General features: G+C 43.5%; 1 protein-coding gene across 4 annotated transcripts in view; it reads left to right on the top strand.

The window, feature by feature from the left end:
- The first annotated feature begins 218 nt into the window (after positions 1–218).
- LOC120046852 (N-acetyllactosaminide beta-1,3-N-acetylglucosaminyltransferase 2-like) overlaps positions 219–22151 on the top strand; it is a 29565-nt gene continuing 7632 nt past the window's right edge. Inside the window, exons 1-4 of one of the 4 annotated variants that reach the window (XM_038992408.1) lie at positions 219–557; positions 14766–14889; positions 18212–18361; positions 20773–21321. In XM_038992408.1, the coding sequence (XP_038848336.1) occupies positions 18245–18361; positions 20773–21321 (666 nt within the window). In that variant the 5' untranslated portion in view covers positions 219–557; positions 14766–14889; positions 18212–18244. Of the gene's footprint in view, positions 558–975; positions 1225–14765; positions 14890–18211; positions 18362–19840; positions 19998–20353; positions 20462–20772; positions 21322–22151 lie in introns of those variants that run through there. The other 3 variants (XM_038992409.1, XM_038992411.1, XM_038992412.1) reach the window with 3 other exon arrangements.

The following is a 22151-nucleotide window of genomic DNA, read 5'->3' as shown; positions in this document are numbered from 1 at the left end:
ATGACGATAACCTGTGTGCATGCAGCATTAGCCTACCACATATGTCCCTATAACAAATTATTACATCAAGGTATTTTTACTAAAACTCACTCCATCATTTTTGTTTACCTGCCTTATGAATTAAAAACAAAAACAAAAATTATATTCCTAAGGGGCCTAACAAAGGCAACGTCATACCTTATTTTTTAGGAGGAGTCTGGTTTTCCAGCCGTCAATCATCAAAGCTGTGTCACCGGTGCGAGGAGGAAGGCTAAGGAACTCTCGATGACAGAATCTAAACTCGAAATTGGAATAAACCTCGTTTGTCCTCGAGGTATTAGTGAACATTTCGCTTAAAAAGTGAAGTAATCAACGGCGGGCTTGTTGCCTATTAGTCATTGGACGATACGTCTACGGAAAGTTTGAACCCTACCTTTTACAGCACCGATGTCAGATGCGCCATCTCCATGCGCGAATGCAGTTTTCTGAAGGAGAGTTTTCGTTTTTTGGGGAGGCGACTTGGAGACAATTGACTTCATGATGAGAGAACGAACCTGGGTTTAGGATTCAAAGACAAGGTAGCTATGATTGTTTACGATTATTAATGTGATTTATCAGCCAGATTGAGCGGTTACTAATCTAGTTTCTCCAATATCCAGTCTGAATATTTCGTTTTTGTCAAACGTATTTCTGATCGCTTGACGCACGTCTTTGCTCACTCCATCCATTTCTCTTGGTTTCGGAGTTCGCTTGTGCGTAGTGGTCGCAACACAAACATATGCTCTCTGGAAATCAGTCATATGGTCAAATATTTCCCTAAGTTAATACGCAGACGTCTCGTTGTCTTCATGGGCATATTGCAAGTTTTTATTTGACTAAGTACGATAAAGAGGAGGAGCATAATGAAACCCGTAGTGGGAATTCCTTCCCTACAATAAGTAGTCTATGCTTCTAAAATACTGTCCAAACCGGCTGTAGAGTGAGTGGATTATCAACAGTCACTCAACAGATGGACAGTTCAGAGGGCAACGAGTAGGATACAGAACGCTCAGATAGAAAACCAACGTACAGAACAGCTGAGAACCTGCTCTACACATAAACAACAGGAGAGACGAGACAGACAGCTCTATAGGCTACATTTCTATCGTCAGAATGTCGCATCCCACACAGAATAAGCAGTAGTAGTCTGGAGAGTTCAGTACCGTGAAATGACGTCGCTGTAGTAGACGGAGCGTCTCTGGTGCAGTGAGTACACAACTCTCAGATATTTTTGTTGTATAAACAGGCACAGTTGTATACATACCATCTCCTAAAATGTGCACCCCATTGCCACAGTTTAAGACCCAAATTGTCTGTTTTTCATGGGCTGTAACAAGTTTCAATGGGGGAATATCCCTTTTTGAGATAACATAGTTAAATAAACCCTGCTAGCATTGTCTTTTGGTGACATTTTTACCACCAAGGTCATTTTGTAACTTTTGAGTCAACCATTACAACTGGAAATGCCTGGCCGTTTGGGGGAGTGTCTTGCATAAGTATCCAGGTTGGAATAGACTTGGCACACATGTACCTAGTTCCAAACCCAGAGTGGAGATGTCCACTAGAGTGACTGTGCTGCGTGAAGGGAGCTGTGTATACTGGTAGAGCGAGACAATTAGACGGATACAGACAGAGGAAGACTGATCTGATACAGAGGTAGAGGGAGGAGTCTGAAGCTAACACAGATACACTGTGAACCAGGGTTCCCAAACAAGGAGAACCTGGGAAGACCCAAATACGCTGATGGGGAACGCCACGCCGGTGTGCCGCTAACAGCTTCCTCCACTGTCCCCCTTAGTGGGATCAAACCAGGAGTCCTCTGACTGCCCTCCTCCACTGTCCCCCTTAGTGGGATCAAACCAGGAGTCCTCTGACTGCCCTCCTCCACTGTCCCCCTTAGTGGGATCAAACCAGGAGTCCTCTGACTGCCCTCCTCCACTGTCCCCCTTAGTGGGATCAAACCAGGAGTCCTCTGACTGCCCTCCTCCACTGTCCCCCTTAGTGGGATCAAACCAGGAGTCCTCTGACTGCCCTCCTCCACTGTCCCCCTTAGTGGGATCAAACCAGGAGTCCTCTGACTGCCCTCCTCCACTGTCCCCCTTAGTGGGATCAAACCAGGAGTCCTCTGACTGCCCTCCTCCACTGTCCCCCTTAGTGGGATCAAACCAGGAGTCCTCTGACTGCCCTCCTCCACTGTCCCCCTTAGTGGGATCAAACCAGGAGTCCTCTGACTGCCCTCCTTCACAGCCTATCCAACCTGTTATGCTATATAGAAAAGGACCCAATTTGCTAGTTCCGTTAGCAACATTTCAAGTCAGCTGTGAAGTGGTCTTGCAGCATGTTGTTATCTCTGTTACAAAGGCAGACCCAGCGATATGTAGCAGTGATGTACTAGTCTGGTGTGTTTAGGGCTGAGGAGACGCACCCTACCTGACTCAGTGTTTTATGTAAATGACCTGGTATTATTCATATTCAGTTCGTCCTTAGTTTGTTCAACTGGTGTTTCCAAGTCATTTGTCAGTGACGGGCTGACCGCAGCCGGGGACAGGTAGTTCCAACAGCCCTCGTGGCCTCAGGCAGCTGGAGTTGTGCCTTTTAGGGCGGGGCAGCTGGCTGCACTTCCATGATCAACTGACTCTCAAAGTCAGGAATTTAACATGATGACGCAAAGGCAATTAACACCTGACAGAGAGAATATTGTCAGGGTTCTCACACACACACACACACACACACACACACACACTCTCCTTTTACAGAGACGGCTGACCTAGTGTCTGCCAGGTTGTCTAGTAGAGGTTGCTCTATGCAGGTATCTGTGTAAAACACCACAGTAGAACTTTGGTCAGATGTTTTTAATCCAAACATACTTCAAATACACTAGTGAGTGTGTCCATTTTTATTATGTGTATGTGGTCACCTGAGGGAATTGAACCCTTGACCTTTGCCTGCTAGCGCCACTCAGAACCACATGAGTACCACCAATAGGCCTGGGCGATATGGCCCATATATCATATTTCTATATTTGTCTTTATTTTGATTGTATGGCGGTATGTTACTCTGTTCTATGTTTCTGAATTAGTTTTATGACTAGTGCATGGACCCTAGACCGGCAACAAATGAATTATAAGTGCTTTTAAATGGTCTTTCTCCATGCTGATGGGTTTTCCACTCAGCCAAGCTAGGACAGAACTGACAACTAAGTAGTCCAATTTAGTTAAACTTTTCAGTTATTTAACACTGTATAAAAAGGTATTTTTGTTCTAGAGGGTATTGTACCAGTCTGTAGATCCATACCTGTATACTGGGATTCATGATATATGGTCCTCCTTGTATGTGGCTTCATTCATGTGTAATGAATCCTCCTGTTATTATTTTGGGAAGGACTCGTACGGAAAGCATTTCTCAGTGATGTCTACACCCTTTAGATTCACCACGTGACAAATACAAGTTTTATTACATTTTAATATATCGCCAAGATCCAACCACCAGTATGTGCTGTGTGCTCCTATCTGACTGCCATCCATACAAGGCTTTGGCTATACTGCGCTAGATTGAGAGGGATGCTAACTGGATCAAACTGGATTTCTGCATCAGACAGGCAGAGTATCCTAATGAAGACCTTTTGAGGAACATAGTGTGACCTGTTTTAGTTACATTATATCAGACAGGGAAGTGTTAAAACGCCTGGTCAATATCGTTATAGCCTCATGTCGTTCCTCTTTTATACACACACAGGAAGCAGGAACAGTTAGAACAGGATGTTTGGTGGCCGTTCTACTAGAGCCAACCATCCTTAGTGTTCTTAGAGATGACTTCTATGAGCTGTCTCGTCTAGAGCCAACCATCCTTAGTGTTCTTAGAGATGACTTCTATGAGCTGTCTCGTCTAGAGCCAACCATCCTTAGTGTTCTTAGAGATGACTTCTATGAGCTGTCTCGTCTAGAGCCAACCATCCTTAGTGTTCTTAGAGATGACTTCTATGAGCTGTCTCGTCTAGAGCCAACCATCCTTAGTGTTCTTAGAGATGACTTCTATGAGCTGTCTCGTCTAGAGCCAACCATCCTTAGTGTTCTTAGAGAGGACTTCTATGAGCTGTCTCGTCTAGAGCCAACCATCCTTAGTGTTCTTAGAGATGACTTCTATGAGCTGTCTCGTCTAGAGCCAACCATCCTTAGTGTTCTTAGAGAGGACTTCTATGAGCTGTCTCGTCTAGAGTCATGAAACACAGACACCTGTGAGGAGAGAGATGATGGTAGGAAATCCTGCTTCCGTGTGTTCTGGTAGAGAGGGTGTGGGAGAGTAACCACTAACATGTCTTGTAAATGTTCATTTGAAAGGTGATTGTTGCATTAGTCCCACCACCTTCTACTAACAGGTTTTATCCAGTGGCTGTTCAGTGTCTTGTTTGACCGGCCTTCCACTCGCTCTGACTACTTCTGGGGCTGGGTTGAGGCAGCAGGATATTGGGCTTTGGGGAGGGAGTGTGTTTTGGGCAAACACATGAGCAAGTGCAGTCCACACACCCTTTAAAAATGCCCAGACATGCTGCACAGAAGTTGCACAAACCGTGGCACAAACACTTGGCAGAACAGGCCACACATACGTTTGGAGCGGAGACAGTGTCAGCTATATCTGAAGTGTGATAGATGTATTGTGTGTATCCCAGGCTTCGTCCCAGATGGCATCCGTTTCCCTAAATAGTGCACTACTTTTGACTAGGGCTCTAGGGCCCAGTTCCCTAGAACACGTGCACTGAGTGTACAACACTTTAACGCCTTCCTAATATAGAGTTTTTTGGGTTTCCTGCTCGGGTTTCCTGCTCGGGTTTCTTACTCAGGAAACTTCAGCCTTATGTAATTTTATATTGTATTCTACGTCTTTACTAACATAAGTTATGAGCCCATGTAATTGTTTGATTTATTTGTTAAGAATTATAAATATTTTAAAAATATTTTTTACTTTAACCAACAATGCAGTTAAACTGTGTTAAGGGCTTGTAAGTATGCATTTCACTGTAAGGTCTACACCTGTTGTATACGGCAGATGTGACAAATTACGATTTGATTTAAGTATTTAACGTTAAATAATTTCTGGGATATCACCTGATCTCTTTCCCAGAGCTGTTGGGCAGAATCCCAGAGGTTTTCTAGCACATTCCAGGAGTGTCTGACTGCTTGTTGTGGTCTGTGTTTCTAGGAATACCATTGGGCCATGTCCGTACAGTATTATGGCTTCGTGTGTGTTACTCTTTGTACATTTTTTTAAAAGACAAACCTTTTATTTTGTAATGGATAAAATACCATCAAATTATTGTCCATATTAATCGTAACTGTTCAGGTGTAATGTTTAAAAAAAAAAAAAAAAAAAAAAACATTTTCCAAGACCATGAACATTTTTAGCATAACGAGTTCTCATTACTGTAACATGTTCATAACCTGGATTTAATTTTTTCATTATTTATGTTATAAACTATTATTCATATAAAGAAATTTGTCCTGTGAATGAACTCATCCGGATTGACTGACCTTCATGTCTTAAAGTAATGGACTGTCGTTTCTCTTTTCTAATTTGAGCTGTTCTTGACATAATATGGACGTAGCCCTATTTGGTAAAAGACTATCCTCTGAATAACACCCCTAACCATCACAACACAACTGATTGGCTCAAACGCATTAAGAAGGAATTCAATTCACAAATTAACTTTTAACAAGGCACACCTGTCAATGGAAATGCATTCCAGGTGACTACCTCATGAACCTGGTTGAGAGAATGCCAAGGGTGTGTGAGTGTGCAACGGGTGGCTACTTTTTGAAGAATCTCAAATATAAAATATATTTTGATTTGTTTAACACCTTTTTGGTTATAGCTTTGATGTCTTCACTATTTTACACTGTAGAAAATAGTAAAAATTAAGAAAAACCCAGGAATGAGTAGGTGTCCAAACGTTTGACTGGTACTGTAAATATTTTTACCTTCCATGTCGGAATTATCCCAAAGGGTTAAATGTATTTTCTAGCTCAGTAAAGTTACTTTAAGATGATTTTATCCTGAAATGCCATTATCATGGATATTTACTTGGTTTTGTGCTGTAAATGCAACACAGCTGGAGACAGTGACCAGGTAAACGACACCTAAGCATGGATCTCTGTAAACCAATATGTCCTTTGTGTGACCCAAACAGTGAGAGGTGCTGACTAACAGTCTACTGTAGGCTATTAAAATAGACCCCAACAGAGTCTACTGTAGGCTATTAAAACAGACCCCAACAGAGTCTACTGTAGGCTATTAAAATAGACCCCAACAGAGTCTACTGTAGGCTATTAAAATAGACCCCAACAGAGTCTACTGTAGGCTATTACAATAGACCCCAACAGAGTCTACTGTAGGCTATTAAAATAGACCCCAACAGAGTCTACTGTAGGCTATTAAAATAGACCCCAACAGAGTCTACTGTAGGCTATTAAAATAGACCCCAACAGAGTCTACTGTAGGCTATTACAATAGACCCCAACAGAGTCTACTGTAGGCTATTAAAATAGACCCCAACAGAGTCTACTGTAGGCTATTAAAATAGACCCCAACAGAGTCTACTGTAGGCTATTAAAATAGACCCCAACAGAGTCTACTGTAGGCTATTAAAATAGACCCCAACAGAGTCTACTGTAGGCTATTAAAATAGACCCCAACAGAGTCTACTGTAGGCTATTAAAATAGACCCCAACAGAGTCTACTGTAGGCTATTAAAATAGACCCCAACAGAGTCTACTGTAGGCTATTACAATAGACCCCAACAGAGTCTACTGTAGGCTATTACAATAGACCCCAACAGAGTCTACTGTAGGCTATTACAATAGACCCCAACAGAGTCTACTGTAGGCTATTACAATAGACCCCAACAGAGTCTACTGTAGGCTATTAAAATAGACCCCAACAGAGTCTACTGTAGGCTATTAAAATAGACCCCAACAGAGTCTACTGTAGGCTATTAAAATAGACCCCAACAGAGTCTACTGTAGGCTATTAAAACAGACCCCAACAGAGTCTACTGTAGGCTATTACAATAGACCCCAACAGAGTCTACTGTAGGCTATTACAATAGACCCCAACAGAGTCTACTGTAGGCTATTACAATAGACCCCAACAGAGTCTACTGTAGGCTATTAAAATAGACCCCAACAGAGTCTACTGTAGGCTATTAAAATAGACCCCAACAGAGTCTACTGTAGGCTATTAAAACAGACCCCCAACAGAGTCTACTGTAGGCTATTAAAACAGACCCCCAACAGAGTCTACTGTAGGCTATTAAAACAGACCCCAACAGAGTCTACTGTAGGCTATTAAAATAGACCCCAACAGAGTCTACTGTAGGCTATTAAAACAGACCCCCAACAGAGTCTACTGTAGGCTATTACAATAGACCCCAACAGAGTCTACTGTAGGCTATTAAAATAGACCCCAACAGAGTCTACTGTAGGCTATTAAAATAGACCCCAACAGAGTCTACTGTAGGCTATTAAAATAGACCCCAACAGAGTCTACTGTAGGCTATTAAAACAGACCCCAACAAAGTCTACTGTAGGCTATTACAATAGACCCCAACAGAGTCTACTGTAGGCTATTACAATAGACCCCAACAGAGTCTACTGTAGGCTATTACAATAGACCCCAACAGAGTCTACTGTAGGCTATTAAAATAGACCCCAACAGAGTCTACTGTAGGCTATTACAATAGACCCCAACAGAGTCTACTGTAGGCTATTAAAATAGACCCCAACAGAGTCTACTGTAGGCTATTAAAATAGACCCCAACAGAGTCTACTGTAGGCTATTAAAATAGACCCCAACAGAGTCTACTGTAGGCTATTACAATAGACCCCAACAGAGTCTACTGTAGGCTATTAAAATAGACCCCAACAGAGTCTACTGTAGGCTATTAAAATAGACCCCAACAGAGTCGACTGTATGGGCGGACCCCAACAGAGTCGACTGTATGGGCGGACCCCAACAGAGTCGACTGTATGGGCGGACCCCAACAGAGTCGACTGTATGGGCGGACCCCAACAGAGTCGACTGTATGGGCGGACCCCAACAGAGTCGACTGTATGGGCGGACCCCAACAGAGTCGACTGTATGGGCGGACCCCAACAGAGTCGACTGTATGGGCGGACCCCAACAGAGTCGACTGTATGGGCGGACCCCAACAGAGTCGACTGTATGGGCGGACCCCAACAGAGTCGACTGTATGGGCGGACCCCAACAGAGTCGACTGTAGGGACGGACCCCAACAGAGTCGACTGTAGGGACGGACCCCAACAGAGTCGACTGTAGGGACGGACCCCAACAGAGTCGACTGTAGGGACGGACCCCAACAGAGTCGACTGTATGGGCGGACCCCAACAGAGTCGACTGTATGGGCGGACCCCAACAGAGTCGACTGTATGGGCGGACCCCAACAGAGTCGACTGTATAAGCTGCCAGTCATTTGTGGGTAAATCACCAATGTCTCAGCATCCTCTTCTATTCATCTGTGAATGTCGGTGTCCCCGTTAATACCGTTTATATCAACGTTTTGTCAGATGTTTTCCCACCTCAACAGTAGTGTTTATTTAAACTTTAACTAGGCAAGTCAGTTAAGAACAAATACTTATTGACAATGACAGCTTATTAAAAGGCAAAAGGCCTGCTAAAAATATAGGACAAAATACGCATCACGACGAGACAACATGAAGAGAAACACATGACGACACAGCACCATGGCAGCAACGCATGACGACACAGCACCATGGCGACAACACATGACAACACAACATGGTAGCAGCACAAAACAGGGTACAAACATTATTGGGCCCAGACAACGGCACAAAAAGGCAAGAAGGTAAAGACAATACATCACGCAAAGCAGCCACAACTGTCAGTCAGTGTCCATGATTGAGTCTTTAGTGTCATGTCAAGATGAGTCCACTTCGCAGGTCAACAATTACAACATTGTGCTATATGACTTAACACCCAATGAGGGATAAGATGAGCGCCACAAATCAGGAAATGACTTGGTGCTTATCTTTTCTAATCATTTAGGATTGTTGACATACAGCTGGATCGACAGAATAGATGGTCTAGGATGAGGACATTTGTTGACAGACCACTTTCAAGTTCTGAAAACATAAAACGCTTGATTTGTGTATGTATTTATTTTTTAATAGCCTCTAAATCAGGGAGGTCAACTTTTATAGGCCCACGGATCAATTTCCAGAAACGGGGCCCCCGACCTTTTGGAACGCAGTTAGAATAGTAGACTAGACCAAGTGCCATTTTAAAATGTGTTTGTCCATCAGCAGTCAGTCAGTCATGTCAGCTGACACGTTTCTCTTGTTGATTTGTAAGTTAGTCTCGTAGTGCTGAGTGATTAACCAACCTCTCTTTTTTGGAGGGGAGGGGTTATTAAACAACTCATTGACAGACATCGGTTCAGTTACTTGGATTCCATTTAGTTTTTTGTGTGAGCCCAGCGCTAGATTTCATTCACCAGAGAAATCAAGTCAAGAAGGATGTGGGACGCTGGGCTGAAGGGAGTAGTTTTCATTAAGCAAATATTCACCCTAGTTCAGTGTAGAAACTTTAATTAATTACAATGACCATAATCCATTGCGGCAGTTTTTCCCAGCTCAGGGACGAAGAGGCGACCCGAGATGTTTCACTCTGGCCTAAATAAGCCCAATGCCTTTCTATAGGCTTATATTGAACATAAAGTTGTCGCCTTCCTGCCTTTGGGACAACGACTCCCATTGTTAGGGCAGAGACATAAGCATCTCCTCATGGTATACACTTCTCTGGATGGATAGGCCTACACTTTATTTATGCCTGCTACGTTAGGTTATTTACACACAGACTTCGAGAGAGGAATGAACACAACGACGAGAGAGGGACTGAGATGACCGTTTTTGAAAGTATACCTCATCTACTTTGAAGAACTAGTGAAAGGATTTTGTCAGAATTATTTCATATACTATTTCATAGTAATTTCCTATTTTTCTATTTGGACCTGACAGACAATGGAATATTTTCAATGTTTTGGCAATTAAATGTTCACAAATTTTGGCTTTGGAATTTCCATTAAAAAGCTAAAATCATTAACGTCATTATTTCATAATACATTTATGGGAAAAAAATAACTTCCAGGATACGTCCACCATATTGCTTAGATGTCACATGATTCACTTCCAGGATACGTCCACCATATGGCTTAACTGTCACATGATTCACTTCCAGGATACGTCCACCATATTGCTGGGACCGTCACATGATTCACTTCCAGGATACGTCCACCATATTGCTGAGACCGTCACATGATTCACTTCCAGGATACGTCCACCATATTGCTGAGACCGTCACATGATTCACTTCCAGGATACGTCCACCATATTGCTGAGACCGTCACATGATTCACTTCCAGGATACGTCCACCATATTGCTTAACTGTCACATGATTAACTTCCAGGATACGTCCACCATATTGCTTAGACGTCACATGATTAACTTCCAGGATACGTCCACCATATTGCTTAAATGTCACATGATTCACTTCCAGGATACGTCCACCATATTGCTTAGACCGTCACATGATTCACTTCCAGGATACGTCCACCATATTGCTTAACTGTCACATGATTCACTTCCAGGATACGTCCACCATATTGCTTAGACGTCACATGATTAACTTCCAGGATACGTCCACCATATTGCTGAGACCGTCACATGATTCACTTCCAGGATACGTCCACCATATTGCTTAGACCGTCACATGATTCACTTCCAGGATACGTCCACCATATTGCTTAACTGTCACATGATTAACTTCCAGGATACGTCCACCATATTGCTGAGACCGTCACATGATTAATTTCCAGGATACGTCCACCATATTGCTTAACTGTCACATGATTAACTTCCAGGATACGTCCACCATATTGCTTAACTGTCACATGATTAACTTCCAGGATACGTCCACCATATTGCTTAACTGTCACATGATTAACTTCCAGGATACGTCCACCATATTGCTTAGACCGTCACATGATTCACTTCCAGGATACGTCCACCATATTGCTTAACCGTCACATGATTAACTTCCAGGATACGTCCACCATATTGCTTAGACCGTCACATGATTTCCAATAAGTCCAGATGGAGAAGAGATGAAGCCACTTTAGACTGATGCACAATGGGAGCATCTCAATTGCATACTCCTCACGTCCTCTCGTACTCTCCCTCCTCGCTTCCTTCTCAAAACCCATTGGAGGAGAAGGTCAGAGGGGAGAGACATCTGGCTTTCTCATCCAATGGGTTTTTGAGGAGGAGAGAGGACGCGAGGAGTATCTAATTGAGATTCTCCCATTGTCTGGCTGGACAACTCTCCTAACAAGCTTCATTCAGCATGACATCATTCTGCTTAGACTCCACTTGCATTGCACACTACGAAAAATGGTATTTTGCATTTCAAACTACTCCATTTTATTTGTATTCTTCATCAGCCAACAGTCAGAGCTGTATTATGGTCAGAGGTAATGAGGGTGTGTGTTTGAGTTAGACTTCCTTCCTGCTGTTATCTCGTATAATTGTTTAATGAGGTCTTTGGCTGCGACTCCAATCTTCAGAGACTGATTTAGGACTTATTCAAATTGAAGAGATTTCTAGCAGAGGCACCGTGATGAGATTCAAATGTACATAATATTAACATAAAACTTTTCAATTTACATTAGCAACGGACTGTCCTGTGCCTGCCGAGAGAGAGTTTGGGGGCTTGGCAACGGACGTTCTTGCGCTGTAGTTTTAAAATGTACTGTAAATATCCCAGTAACGTAGACAACTAGCCAGTAGCTAAGCACGCTTACAACAAACTATTCCACTATGCAAGCAACTTTTCATCTCAGCCATATTACACTCTTGAATAACGCAACAATTCACAAGCATGTGCAAACAATTAAAGGGTTTATGTTCCTGTCGCTAACGTTACACTCATTACTTTTTAGCTTCGAGACGAGAGCACAGTTACTACAGCGAACAACGTCTTCGAGTAACGTTAGCCGATCAAAAATGAGTGATTAGCTCCCCCTCTCATACAAATATAAAGTACAGTAGGCCTACCGTACAACATTAGAACAAACCAGGCTCCATTTTTATCAATATCATGCAAGTCATTACATATGGTAAAGTAAACTCCGACTGAAAACGTGGGTAATTCGGTGTGAGTTGACATCAGCTGTTTTACATGGCTCACTGCAGCCAGACAAAGCACCGAGGACTCTTTAAAAAATATATATATATATTTTTATAAAAAATAAATTTATGCTACTGCAAAAATGTCAATGTAACAGGCTGTTACTGCAATTTCAGTTAAAATCTCGATTAAAAACAAGTCTCATATCTATACATTTTCAGCTGTTTCAAAAACATTTACTCTGCTATTTAGATTTTTACTGTGGGAGTGTTGTGCTCCATGAGACTGTGTTTCCGCTGCTCTGAGGGGAGTGACTGGAGGAAGGCTCACCCATAACCCCCGGAGGTAGTGGTCGAGACGGAGGAAATGATCAAGTTCACGTTACAGTCATGTCTCTGGAATCTCCTGAAAGGACTAGTTGACTATTCTACAACTTGACGTTAGATGGTTCCTCATCCTGAAGGTAGTAGATGAACCAGGAGAAACTGTCATCCATTGTTCAGTTCTCTTTAAACAGCCGTTACAAACTTCAGCTTACTTTAGCTAACAATCAATGGACATGATGGGGGCAACTGGGTGGGGGCAACTGGGTGGGGGCAACTGGGTGGGGGCAACTAGGTGGGGGCAACTAACCTAGGTGGGGGCAACTAACCTAGGTGGGGGCAACTAGGTGGGGGCAACTAGGTGGGGGCAACTAGGTGGGGACAACTAGGTGGGGACAACTAGGTGGGGACAACCAGGTGGGGGCATCTGGGTGGGGGAAACTAGGTGGGGACTAGAATGGAAATAGGTCTTGGCCTAAATTCACAAAATGTCTCGGGGTGTGAGAGTGTGTCTGACTCACTGCCATCAGTCTGACAGTGTGTGAATAGTGTGGTCCACTCTACACATTTTTGGTGTGCTGACACAAACCTAGACCTCGGCCTACGTCTCTCTATCACCCTTCGTCATTTGTGGTTACACACGTATAGTAGGGATACACATGTAGGGTTACACATATATACATGTATAGTAGTAGTAGCCTCCCGGGTGGCGCAGTGGTCTAGGGCACTGCATCGCAGTGCTAGCTGCGCCACCAGAGTCTCTGGGTTCGCGCCCAGGCTGGGCTGGGTTCGCGCCCAGGCTCTGTCGCAGCCGGCCGCAACCGGGAGGTCCGTGGGGCGACGCACAATTGGCATAGCGTCGTCCGGGTTAGGGAGGGTTTGGCCGGTAGGGATATCCTTGTCTCAGTATGTAAAAATGTAATAAAATGTATGCACTCTACTGTAAGTCGCTCTGGATAAGAGCGTCTGCTAAATGACTAAAATGTAAATGTAAAATGTAGTAGGGTTTAGGCCTGGGCGGTATAACGGGCTATTTGGACCGTCAACAATGTTAAGTATTTATTTTAAAGTTTTATTACATTTTTATAAATGTGAATGCTTTTTAAGTAAATACCTGAAGTCAGCTTGTGAAATACGTTAGGAGATAAAGAAGATTGTGTCCTTCATTTCACCGATCACAATTTTTCATTATGAAGCATAGCGCTAGTCCCCCGTCATTTGGTGTTTGTTTACAAGCACACAACGAGAGACCGGAGCCTTGTGAGTCAGGTGATGTAGTTACATTACGCAATTCACAACTAAATGTTTGCCAGCTAGGTAACTTAGTTGATAACTGTCTAAAATGTGCTAAATACTCTGCAGTTGTGCAGTTTGGATTGCTAATTTAGTAGCTAGTTAGCTAAGTGGTTAGCTTCTTCCAAAATCAAGTTTCGCTTGGTAACAGCAGATAATTCCCTCCTGGATCAAGATCCTTCCTGTCTATTTGTTTTGTGTGTGTGCAGCAATCTGTGAGGTAGCATTTTTGAGATCCTTGTATAACTATGAGCTGGAATGTCTGTTCTGCTAATCAATGCGCTCTTTAGCATTTAGTTAGCATTCTCTATTGGATTTTACATGTACTTGTTAGCATTGCTAACCTTTGGATTACAGTAGCACCCCCTAGTGTTCAGTGCCGGTATTCCCGGATATCCCATTATGGCACAAGGTTGGTATGACAGTCTGGATACCTCCCAAGCCTAGTAGGGATTAACATGGGTAACCAGGATCCCGGGACGGTCCTGGGATCACTTTTCACATGTCCCACAGTGTGTGAGTGGCTGCCTGCTTTTTCTTGTTGCTGACCCCTCTTGTTTGCTCAGAAAGCCAATAAGTTAATGATTATCACAGTTCTCTGTACCCTGCTGTAGAGCATGAGACCAGGACCATCATGCAACAACATGTCTAGGTGGCACTGAAATGAGAGAGTCCACAGAATGTCTGATTGATTGTAAATAACAGAAGCCCTCAGCAGTGGTAGAATGAAAGAAATGACGCAACAAATCCACAAGGCAAGAATTTAGACTCGTCTTGAGGCCTTGGGTGGGAATAATATTTGCCTCTCTCGTTCTCTGTGTGTTTGAGAACAGCTTAGTTCTGAACACAGTGTCTCATACTGTTCTTGGTCATCTCTATCGTGAGGTGTTGACACAGTTGGTCTTTCTTGCCTACAGGTTAGTGCCAGACCCCTCCCCCCTCTTTGTACCATTGGCTGCTGTTGCCCAGGTGGTGGGACTCAGTATGGGTTAAGAGCTGTGAGGACAGTGAAGCCTGAAACACACTCCACCCGCCGCACAGGTAAGACCAACTCCCGTTACAAACACACACACACACACACACACACACACACACACACACACACACACACAGACTCCACCCACCGCACAGGTAAAACCAACTGTTATGCTCACTCACACACTGCCTGAAACACACTCCACCTACACAGGTAAAAGAACAGTAGGTAGTCAATGCAATAAAGATTGCTTGTGTACTATAGATGTGAGGGGAGGTATGCTGAGGGGGAGAGAATGAAGAGGGAGGATGAGAGGACACAGGGGGCCTGAAAGCACTGGGGCAGAGTTGTTGCTAGGAGGCAGCGGAACTGAAACACAAGACAGCAAAAGGGAAGAATGAGGGAGAGATGAGGAAGCAAGATAAAGGACACCTGGAAGTAGTGAGAGGAAGAAATCACAAATAGAGGGGGGAGGATTATGGTGGGTAAGAGGAGGTCATTGTGTTTCAATGAGAGAAGTACTCTGAGAAGTGTTAGTGGGGGAGGGAGAGAGCCTGCTTTCAGCCTTGCTCAGGTGGGTTGTTCTGCTCATTCCAACTCGAATAGCAAGAGAAGAATGTAAATATTTGATTTTGTCAGAACAGGAATCCTGTCTTTTTTGTGTGATGCCGACCAGGTGGTGACCAGGTCTTAGCAGCAGTTCAATACAACACAATATGTTCTTGTCAACAAAATCAAAGCAAACGTTTAGCCTCAGTTTAAATGCAAATGATTTGCCCATTTTTGCATTTCACCCGGTGTCATTGCAGACAATAACTAGTAAATGAAGTAACCCAGTGATGGTGTCAATAGAGATAATAACTAGTAAATGAAGTCACCCAGTGATGGTGTCAGAGATAATAACTAGTAAATGAAGTAACCCAGTGATGGTGTCAGAGATAATAACTAGTAAATGAAGTAACCCAGTGATGGTGTCAGAGATAATAACTAGTAAATGAAGTAACCCAGTGATGGTGTCAGTAGAGATAATAACTAGTAAATGAAGTAACCCAGTGATGGTGTCAGAGATAATAACTAGTAAATGAAGTAACCCAGTGATGGTGTCAGTAGAGATAATAACTAGTAAATTAAGTCACCCAGTGATGGTGTCAGTAGAGATAATAACTAGTAAATTAAGTAACCCAGTGATGGTGTCAATAGAGATAATAACTAGTAAATGAAGTAACCCAGTGATGGTGTCAGATAATAACTAGTAAATGAAGTAACCCAGTGATGGTGTCAGTAGAGATAATAACTAGTAAATGAAGTCACCCAGTGATGGTGTCAGTAGAGATAATCACTAGTAAATGAAGTCACCCAGTGATGGTGTCAGTAGAGATAATCACTAGTAAATGAAGTCACCCAGTGATGGTGTCAGTAGAGATAATCACTAGTAAATGAAGTCACCCAGTGATGGTGTCAGATAATAACTAGTAAATGAAGTCACCCAGTGATGGTGTCAGATAATAACTAGTAAATGAAGTCACCCAGTGATGGTGTCAGATAATAACTAGTAAATGAAGTAACCCAGTGATGGTGTCAGATAATAACTAGTAAATGAAGTAACCCAGTGATGGTGTCAGATAATAACTAGTAAATGAAGTAACCCAGTGATGGTGTCAGAGATAATAACTAGTAAATGAAGTCACCCAGTGATGGTATCAGATAATAACTAGTAAATGAAGTCACCCAGTGATGGTGTCAGTAGAGATAATCACTAGTAAATGAAGTAACCCAGTGATGGTGTCAGTAGAGATAATCACTAGTAAATGAAGTAACCCAGTGATGGTGTCAGTAGAGATAATAACTAGTAAATGAAGTAACCCAGTGATGGTGTCAGTAGAGATAATAACTAGTAAATGAAGTCACCCAGTGATGGTGTCAGTAGAGATAATCACTAGTAAATGAAGTAACCCAGTGATGGTGTCAGTAGAGATAATCACTAGTAAATGAAGTCACCCAGTGATGGTGTCAGTAGAGATAATCACTAGTAAATGAAGTAACCCAGTGATGGTGTCAGTAGAGATAATCACTAGTAAATGAAGTAACCCAGTGATGGTGTCAGTAGAGATAATAACTAGTAAATGAAGTAACCCAGTGATGGTGTCAGAGATAATAACTAGTAAATGAAGTAACCCAGTGATGGTGTCAGTAGAGATAATAACTAGTAAATTAAGTCACCCAGTGATGGTGTCAGTAGAGATAATAACTAGTAAATTAAGTAACCCAGTGATGGTGTCAATAGAGATAATAACTAGTAAATGAAGTAACCCAGTGATGGTGTCAGATAATAACTAGTAAATGAAGTAACCCAGTGATGGTGTCAGTAGAGATAATAACTAGTAAATGAAGTCACCCAGTGATGGTGTCAGTAGAGATAATAACTAGTAAATGAAGTAACCCAGTGATGGTGACAGAGATAATAACTAGTAAATGAAGTAAACCAGTTAAAAGGAAGTGAGTCTAAAGGTTTTATAGACTCTGTTTTGAAAAGCCAACATTTACAGGATCCCATCCTTTCTTATTCAACCTGTTGAGTCACTCTGAGATCAGGTCCAGATTAGTGAGGGGGTGTTTAGGGGAGAGGGGGAGGTTTTAGGGAGGGAGGTGGGTGTGTTTAGGGGGAGGGGTGTATGTGTGTACCCCCACAACCACATCCTTGTGGTTATGATCCCACCTTGGTTGGCTGTATCAGCTGTGCTCTTGCAGGGTTGGAAGCCAAACCTGCACAGCCAGTATGTCTCCTAGGTTGTGCAGTTGTCATCAGTCAGACCAGGACCACAGATTAGGATCATGAGGACTCTCTGGAATATAAAGCACATGATCAGTGATTCGCTGCCTAGAAACATTGAATTTCCCTAAATAACCTTTCCAACTGTCCTGAATGACTTTTTGGCCATTTCAAAGTAAATATTTCAAATGTTCAAACATCTCCATCTTAGAGTCAAGCAGAGTTTGAATAAATTGTAGTTTTGAATAAATAGTAGATTTGCAGTGTGATTACCATTCGGCTCAAATTGCTCATGCATTCTGTGGAAATATTTAAAGGCATTATTCTGGAGCATTGATTCTTAGAAACCCGTGTTCTCTTGAAGTGAAGACATTACATCCTCCCCCGAGGCCTTAAAGTAGAATGAAATGTGGGCTATTTGTAGTCATGTGTTTTTACACTAACTGGCCATATTAACTGAGGAGATTTCCATCCTATTAAATGTTTTAATGAAGAGTTGACCACTAATTCGTGTGTGTAAAGCATTTAAGCATTTTGTTGCATTGTGTATGACAAATAAACAAACTTGAATGTGTCCCTCATCTCGCTCTCGCTCTCTCCCCTCTCCCTCCCTCTAGGTGGCTAGAGATCAGAGGTCGTAGCTAGAGGTCATGGCGGGCCTGAGGAGGAAGCTGAAATTTCTGGTGACGTTGATGACGGTCAATCTCTTCATCTTCATCCTAGTGTTCCACAGAGGAGGAGGAGGACAGGACAAGGGACACAACAAGGTGAGGAGGGGGCACCACAAGGTGAGGAGGGGGCACCACAAGGTGAGGAGGGGGCACCACAAGGTGAGGAGGGGGCACCACAAGGTGAGGAGGGGGCACCACAAGGTGAGGAGTGTGGGCACCACAAGGTGAGGAGTGTGGGCACCACAAGGTGAGCAGTGTGGGCACCACAAGGTGAGCAGTGTGGGCACCACAAGGTGAGCAGTGTGGGCACCACAAGGTGAGCAGTGTGGGCACCACAAGGTGAGCAGTGTGGGCACCACAAGGTGAGCAGTGTGGGCACCACAAGGTGAGCAGTGTGGGCACCACAAGGTGAGCAGTGTGGGCACCACAAGGTGAGCAGCGTGGGCACCACAAGGTGAGCAGCGTGGGCACCACAAGGTGAGCAGCGTGGGCACCACAAGGTGAGCAGCGTGGGCACCACAAGGTGAGAACAAAGGGTGGGGGGGTGGTGACAGGACAAGAGCGGACACAACAATATTCATTGTGATGTAAAACTGCTTCTCAAACCTCTCTTCTGTGATCCCCAGAAGTTTCACAAAGTTCAGTGATACAAAAACAATCTCCCCTGATTCACACTAATCAAGGGCTTGATGATTAACTGATGATTGAAGGTGTCTGATTTGACAGTTCATGCAGCTTTAGTATTCTGATCAGAGAGTTCTGGACACATCATGTATCTATGTGTAAATGTGTCTACCGGGTCACAGTGTGTCCCAATCCCCTTTTCCTGCTCTATATTCCATTTCAACTATGCATTCTACCAACAGTGCCCACTGTACGCGCTTTCGGTAGCCTGATTTACGTCAGTTACGTTCCCCAGTTTCTGTGTTGTTGTGGGTTTGTATGTTCATTTCAGGAAATGGCTTCCTGGATTCTAAGCAGCTGATTGGTCAGCCCCATTGTGGATTGAGCTCTGACCCCTCCCTCTCGTCAGGGGATACAGCTGTCTCTTCATTACCAACTCCTTCTCCAGCTTGATAAAAGCCAGTGTTCCTTTGTCAGGGGAAAATAGCTTATTTTTATGTCCTGTGTTGATTGTTGTGACGGGCAGTAAAAGTTTTGTGGATATTATTTTGTAGCCGCTCCTTCCGGGGTATGTGTATCCCAATAGGACTTAGTGTTTTTGGTTATTGAAATTGTTCACTTAAAGTATTAGTCATTTTTCTGTTTAATTTGTTCCCGGGGGGGGACTCACCTTGGGAACGTTTAGGCAAGAGGCCCGCGGGTATACATGACCCGTAGTGTTGAATCTGTCTATGCACACTAGGTAAGACCTGGGTGGATCACCACCTGTATTTTGGTTAGCGCACCAGGTGGTGCTTAAGGTTAGGTAAGAAGTGGGGAGGCGGGTAAGAAGTGGGGAGGCGGGTAAGAAGTGGGGAGGCGGGTAAGAAGTGGGGAGGCGGGTAAGAAGTGGGGAGGCGGGTAAGAAGTGGGGACTCTAACTTTAACTTTCTTTGCTTTGGTTGCGTCCAGCCCCTTTTCCCCACCTCACCGTGTGAAGGAAGAATAAATTCCCTGTCAACAGTGTTTTTCTCTGTCTCCGTCGTCCTTCCCTGCACCACCGATCACCATACTGTTTCACTCCACGGGGAGCTGAGATGTAGCAGGGTGTCGCGTTCCCTCCTCCAACGTAGGTAACAACGTCCAAAACCTCCTGAAGTGGTCAGCCAGATGGGAAACGCAGTCAGACCACAAAGCCACTTGTGCGTTTAGACCCGTCTTTTCAATGTGATCCTTGTATTCTGATAGCAGAAGTCGCATGTAAGTATCAAGTCTAGACACAAGCGTACATGGAATGCAGTGGAGGCTGCTTTGCAAATACGACGGGGCCTGTTGACTTTTTTGTGTTTTGAATAATATTTCCACACGAACCATGTTTCACTTGGAGGATGAAATAAGACTGAAAATGATGATGATGCCCTTTTTTAGTGTAAAAGCTTTAAAAAATAATAATAATTAACGCTTGGATTTTTTTTGCATGTTCAGGTGGGATGGAGTTTTTGGCCCTCAGCATGACATCACAATCTGATCTGATTATTCTGACCAATGACCAGTCATCTCTTATTTGCATATGTATCCTCCTCCTTTGAAGGGGTAAGAGGGGTAGGATCTCTACAGTCAACATGCCCACACGATCAGACTCAGCGTTTCCATAGCAAGAGGAGGCTCGGGGGAAATAAATAATAAAACATTTGGAGTTCATGAAATGAACAGTGATTTATTAAACATACTGTGATTTTATATATGAAATTAATAAGACTGCACAGGGCTTTAGTTGTTGAATTGTGTTAAATCATCAGTGTTGAATTGTCTTTTTTAATCCTCTTTTTAATGTATATATTGTTGTTCTCGGTTTAGGACACTTAATTTATTTATTAATTTCGTCCTTCCTTCCTCCATTCAAGGTCCTTGTCCCCTCCAAGCGCTTCTGGTCCAAACTGGCTCCTAGTCAGGCCTACTGGAACCGCCAGCAACAGAGACTGGACCTCCAACACAACCCCATCCTCGCCTCCTCCAACAGTAACAACACTAGCGATGAGTTTGTCAGACCTGTCCCTGATTGGCTCAACGACACGGGACTGAACCCTGACCCCTGCCAACCGGACTACAGAGTCACCACTGACGTTAAAGACTACAATTCCCTACCTCCCCGTTTTAAAGACTTCCTGCTCTACATGCGCTGTCGGTCGTACCCTCTAGTGGTGGACCAGCCTCACATCTGCCAAAAGACCCGGAGAGGGGAGCCGCCCTTCCTCCTACTGGCCGTCAAATCCCTTACTCCGCACTTTGACCGCCGCCAGGCCATCCGCCAGTCGTGGGGTCAAGCCGGCGTCCTCGCCAACCGGACGGTTGTCACGGTGTTCCTGCTCGGCAACACCACGGCCGTGGACCACCACCCAGATCTGTCGGCGATGCTGCGCTATGAGAACGCTCACCACAGTGACGTCCTCCAGGTATCAATAATATACACGTTAACGTCCTCCGGGTATCAATAATATACATGTTAACGTCTTCCAGGTGTCAATAATATACATGTTAACGTCCTCCAGGTGTCAATAATATACACGATAACCTCCTCCAGGTGTCAATAATATACACGTTAACCTCCTCCAGGTGTCAATAATATACACGTTAACGTCCTCCAGGTGTCAATAATATACACGTTAACGTCCTCCAGGTGTCAATAATATACATGTTAACGTCCTCCAGGTGTCAATAATATACATGTTAACGTCCTCCAGGTATCAATAATATACATGTTAACGTCCTCCAGGTATCAATAATATACACGTTAACGTCCTCCAGGTGTCAATAATATACACGTTAACGTCCTCCAGGTGTCAATAATATACACGTTAACGTCCTCCAGGTGTCAATAATATACATGTTAACCTCCTCCAGGTGTCAATAATATACATGTTAACCTCCTCCAGGTGTCAATAATATACATGTTAACCTCCTCCAGGTGTCAATAATATACACGTTAACCTCCTCCAGGTGTCAATAATATACACGTTAACCTCCAGGTGTCAATAATATACACGATAACCTCCTCCAGGTGTCAATAATACACACGATAACCTCCTCCAGGTGTCAATAATACACACGTTAACGTCCTCCAGGTGTCAATAATATACATGTTAACGTCCTCCAGGTGTCAATAATATACATGTTAACGTCCTCCAGGTGTCAATAATATACATGTTAACGTCCTCCAGGTATCAATAATATACACGTTAACGTCCTCCAGGTATCAATAATATACACGTTAACGTCCTCCAGG

The sequence above is a fragment of the Salvelinus namaycush genome, chromosome 4 (genome assembly GCF_016432855.1).
Source record: "Salvelinus namaycush isolate Seneca chromosome 4, SaNama_1.0, whole genome shotgun sequence".
In the NCBI taxonomy this organism is placed as follows: domain Eukaryota; kingdom Metazoa; phylum Chordata; class Actinopteri; order Salmoniformes; family Salmonidae; genus Salvelinus; species Salvelinus namaycush.
Note: the sequence above shows the minus strand (reverse complement) of the source record. Positions and strands in the feature narration are given on the sequence as shown.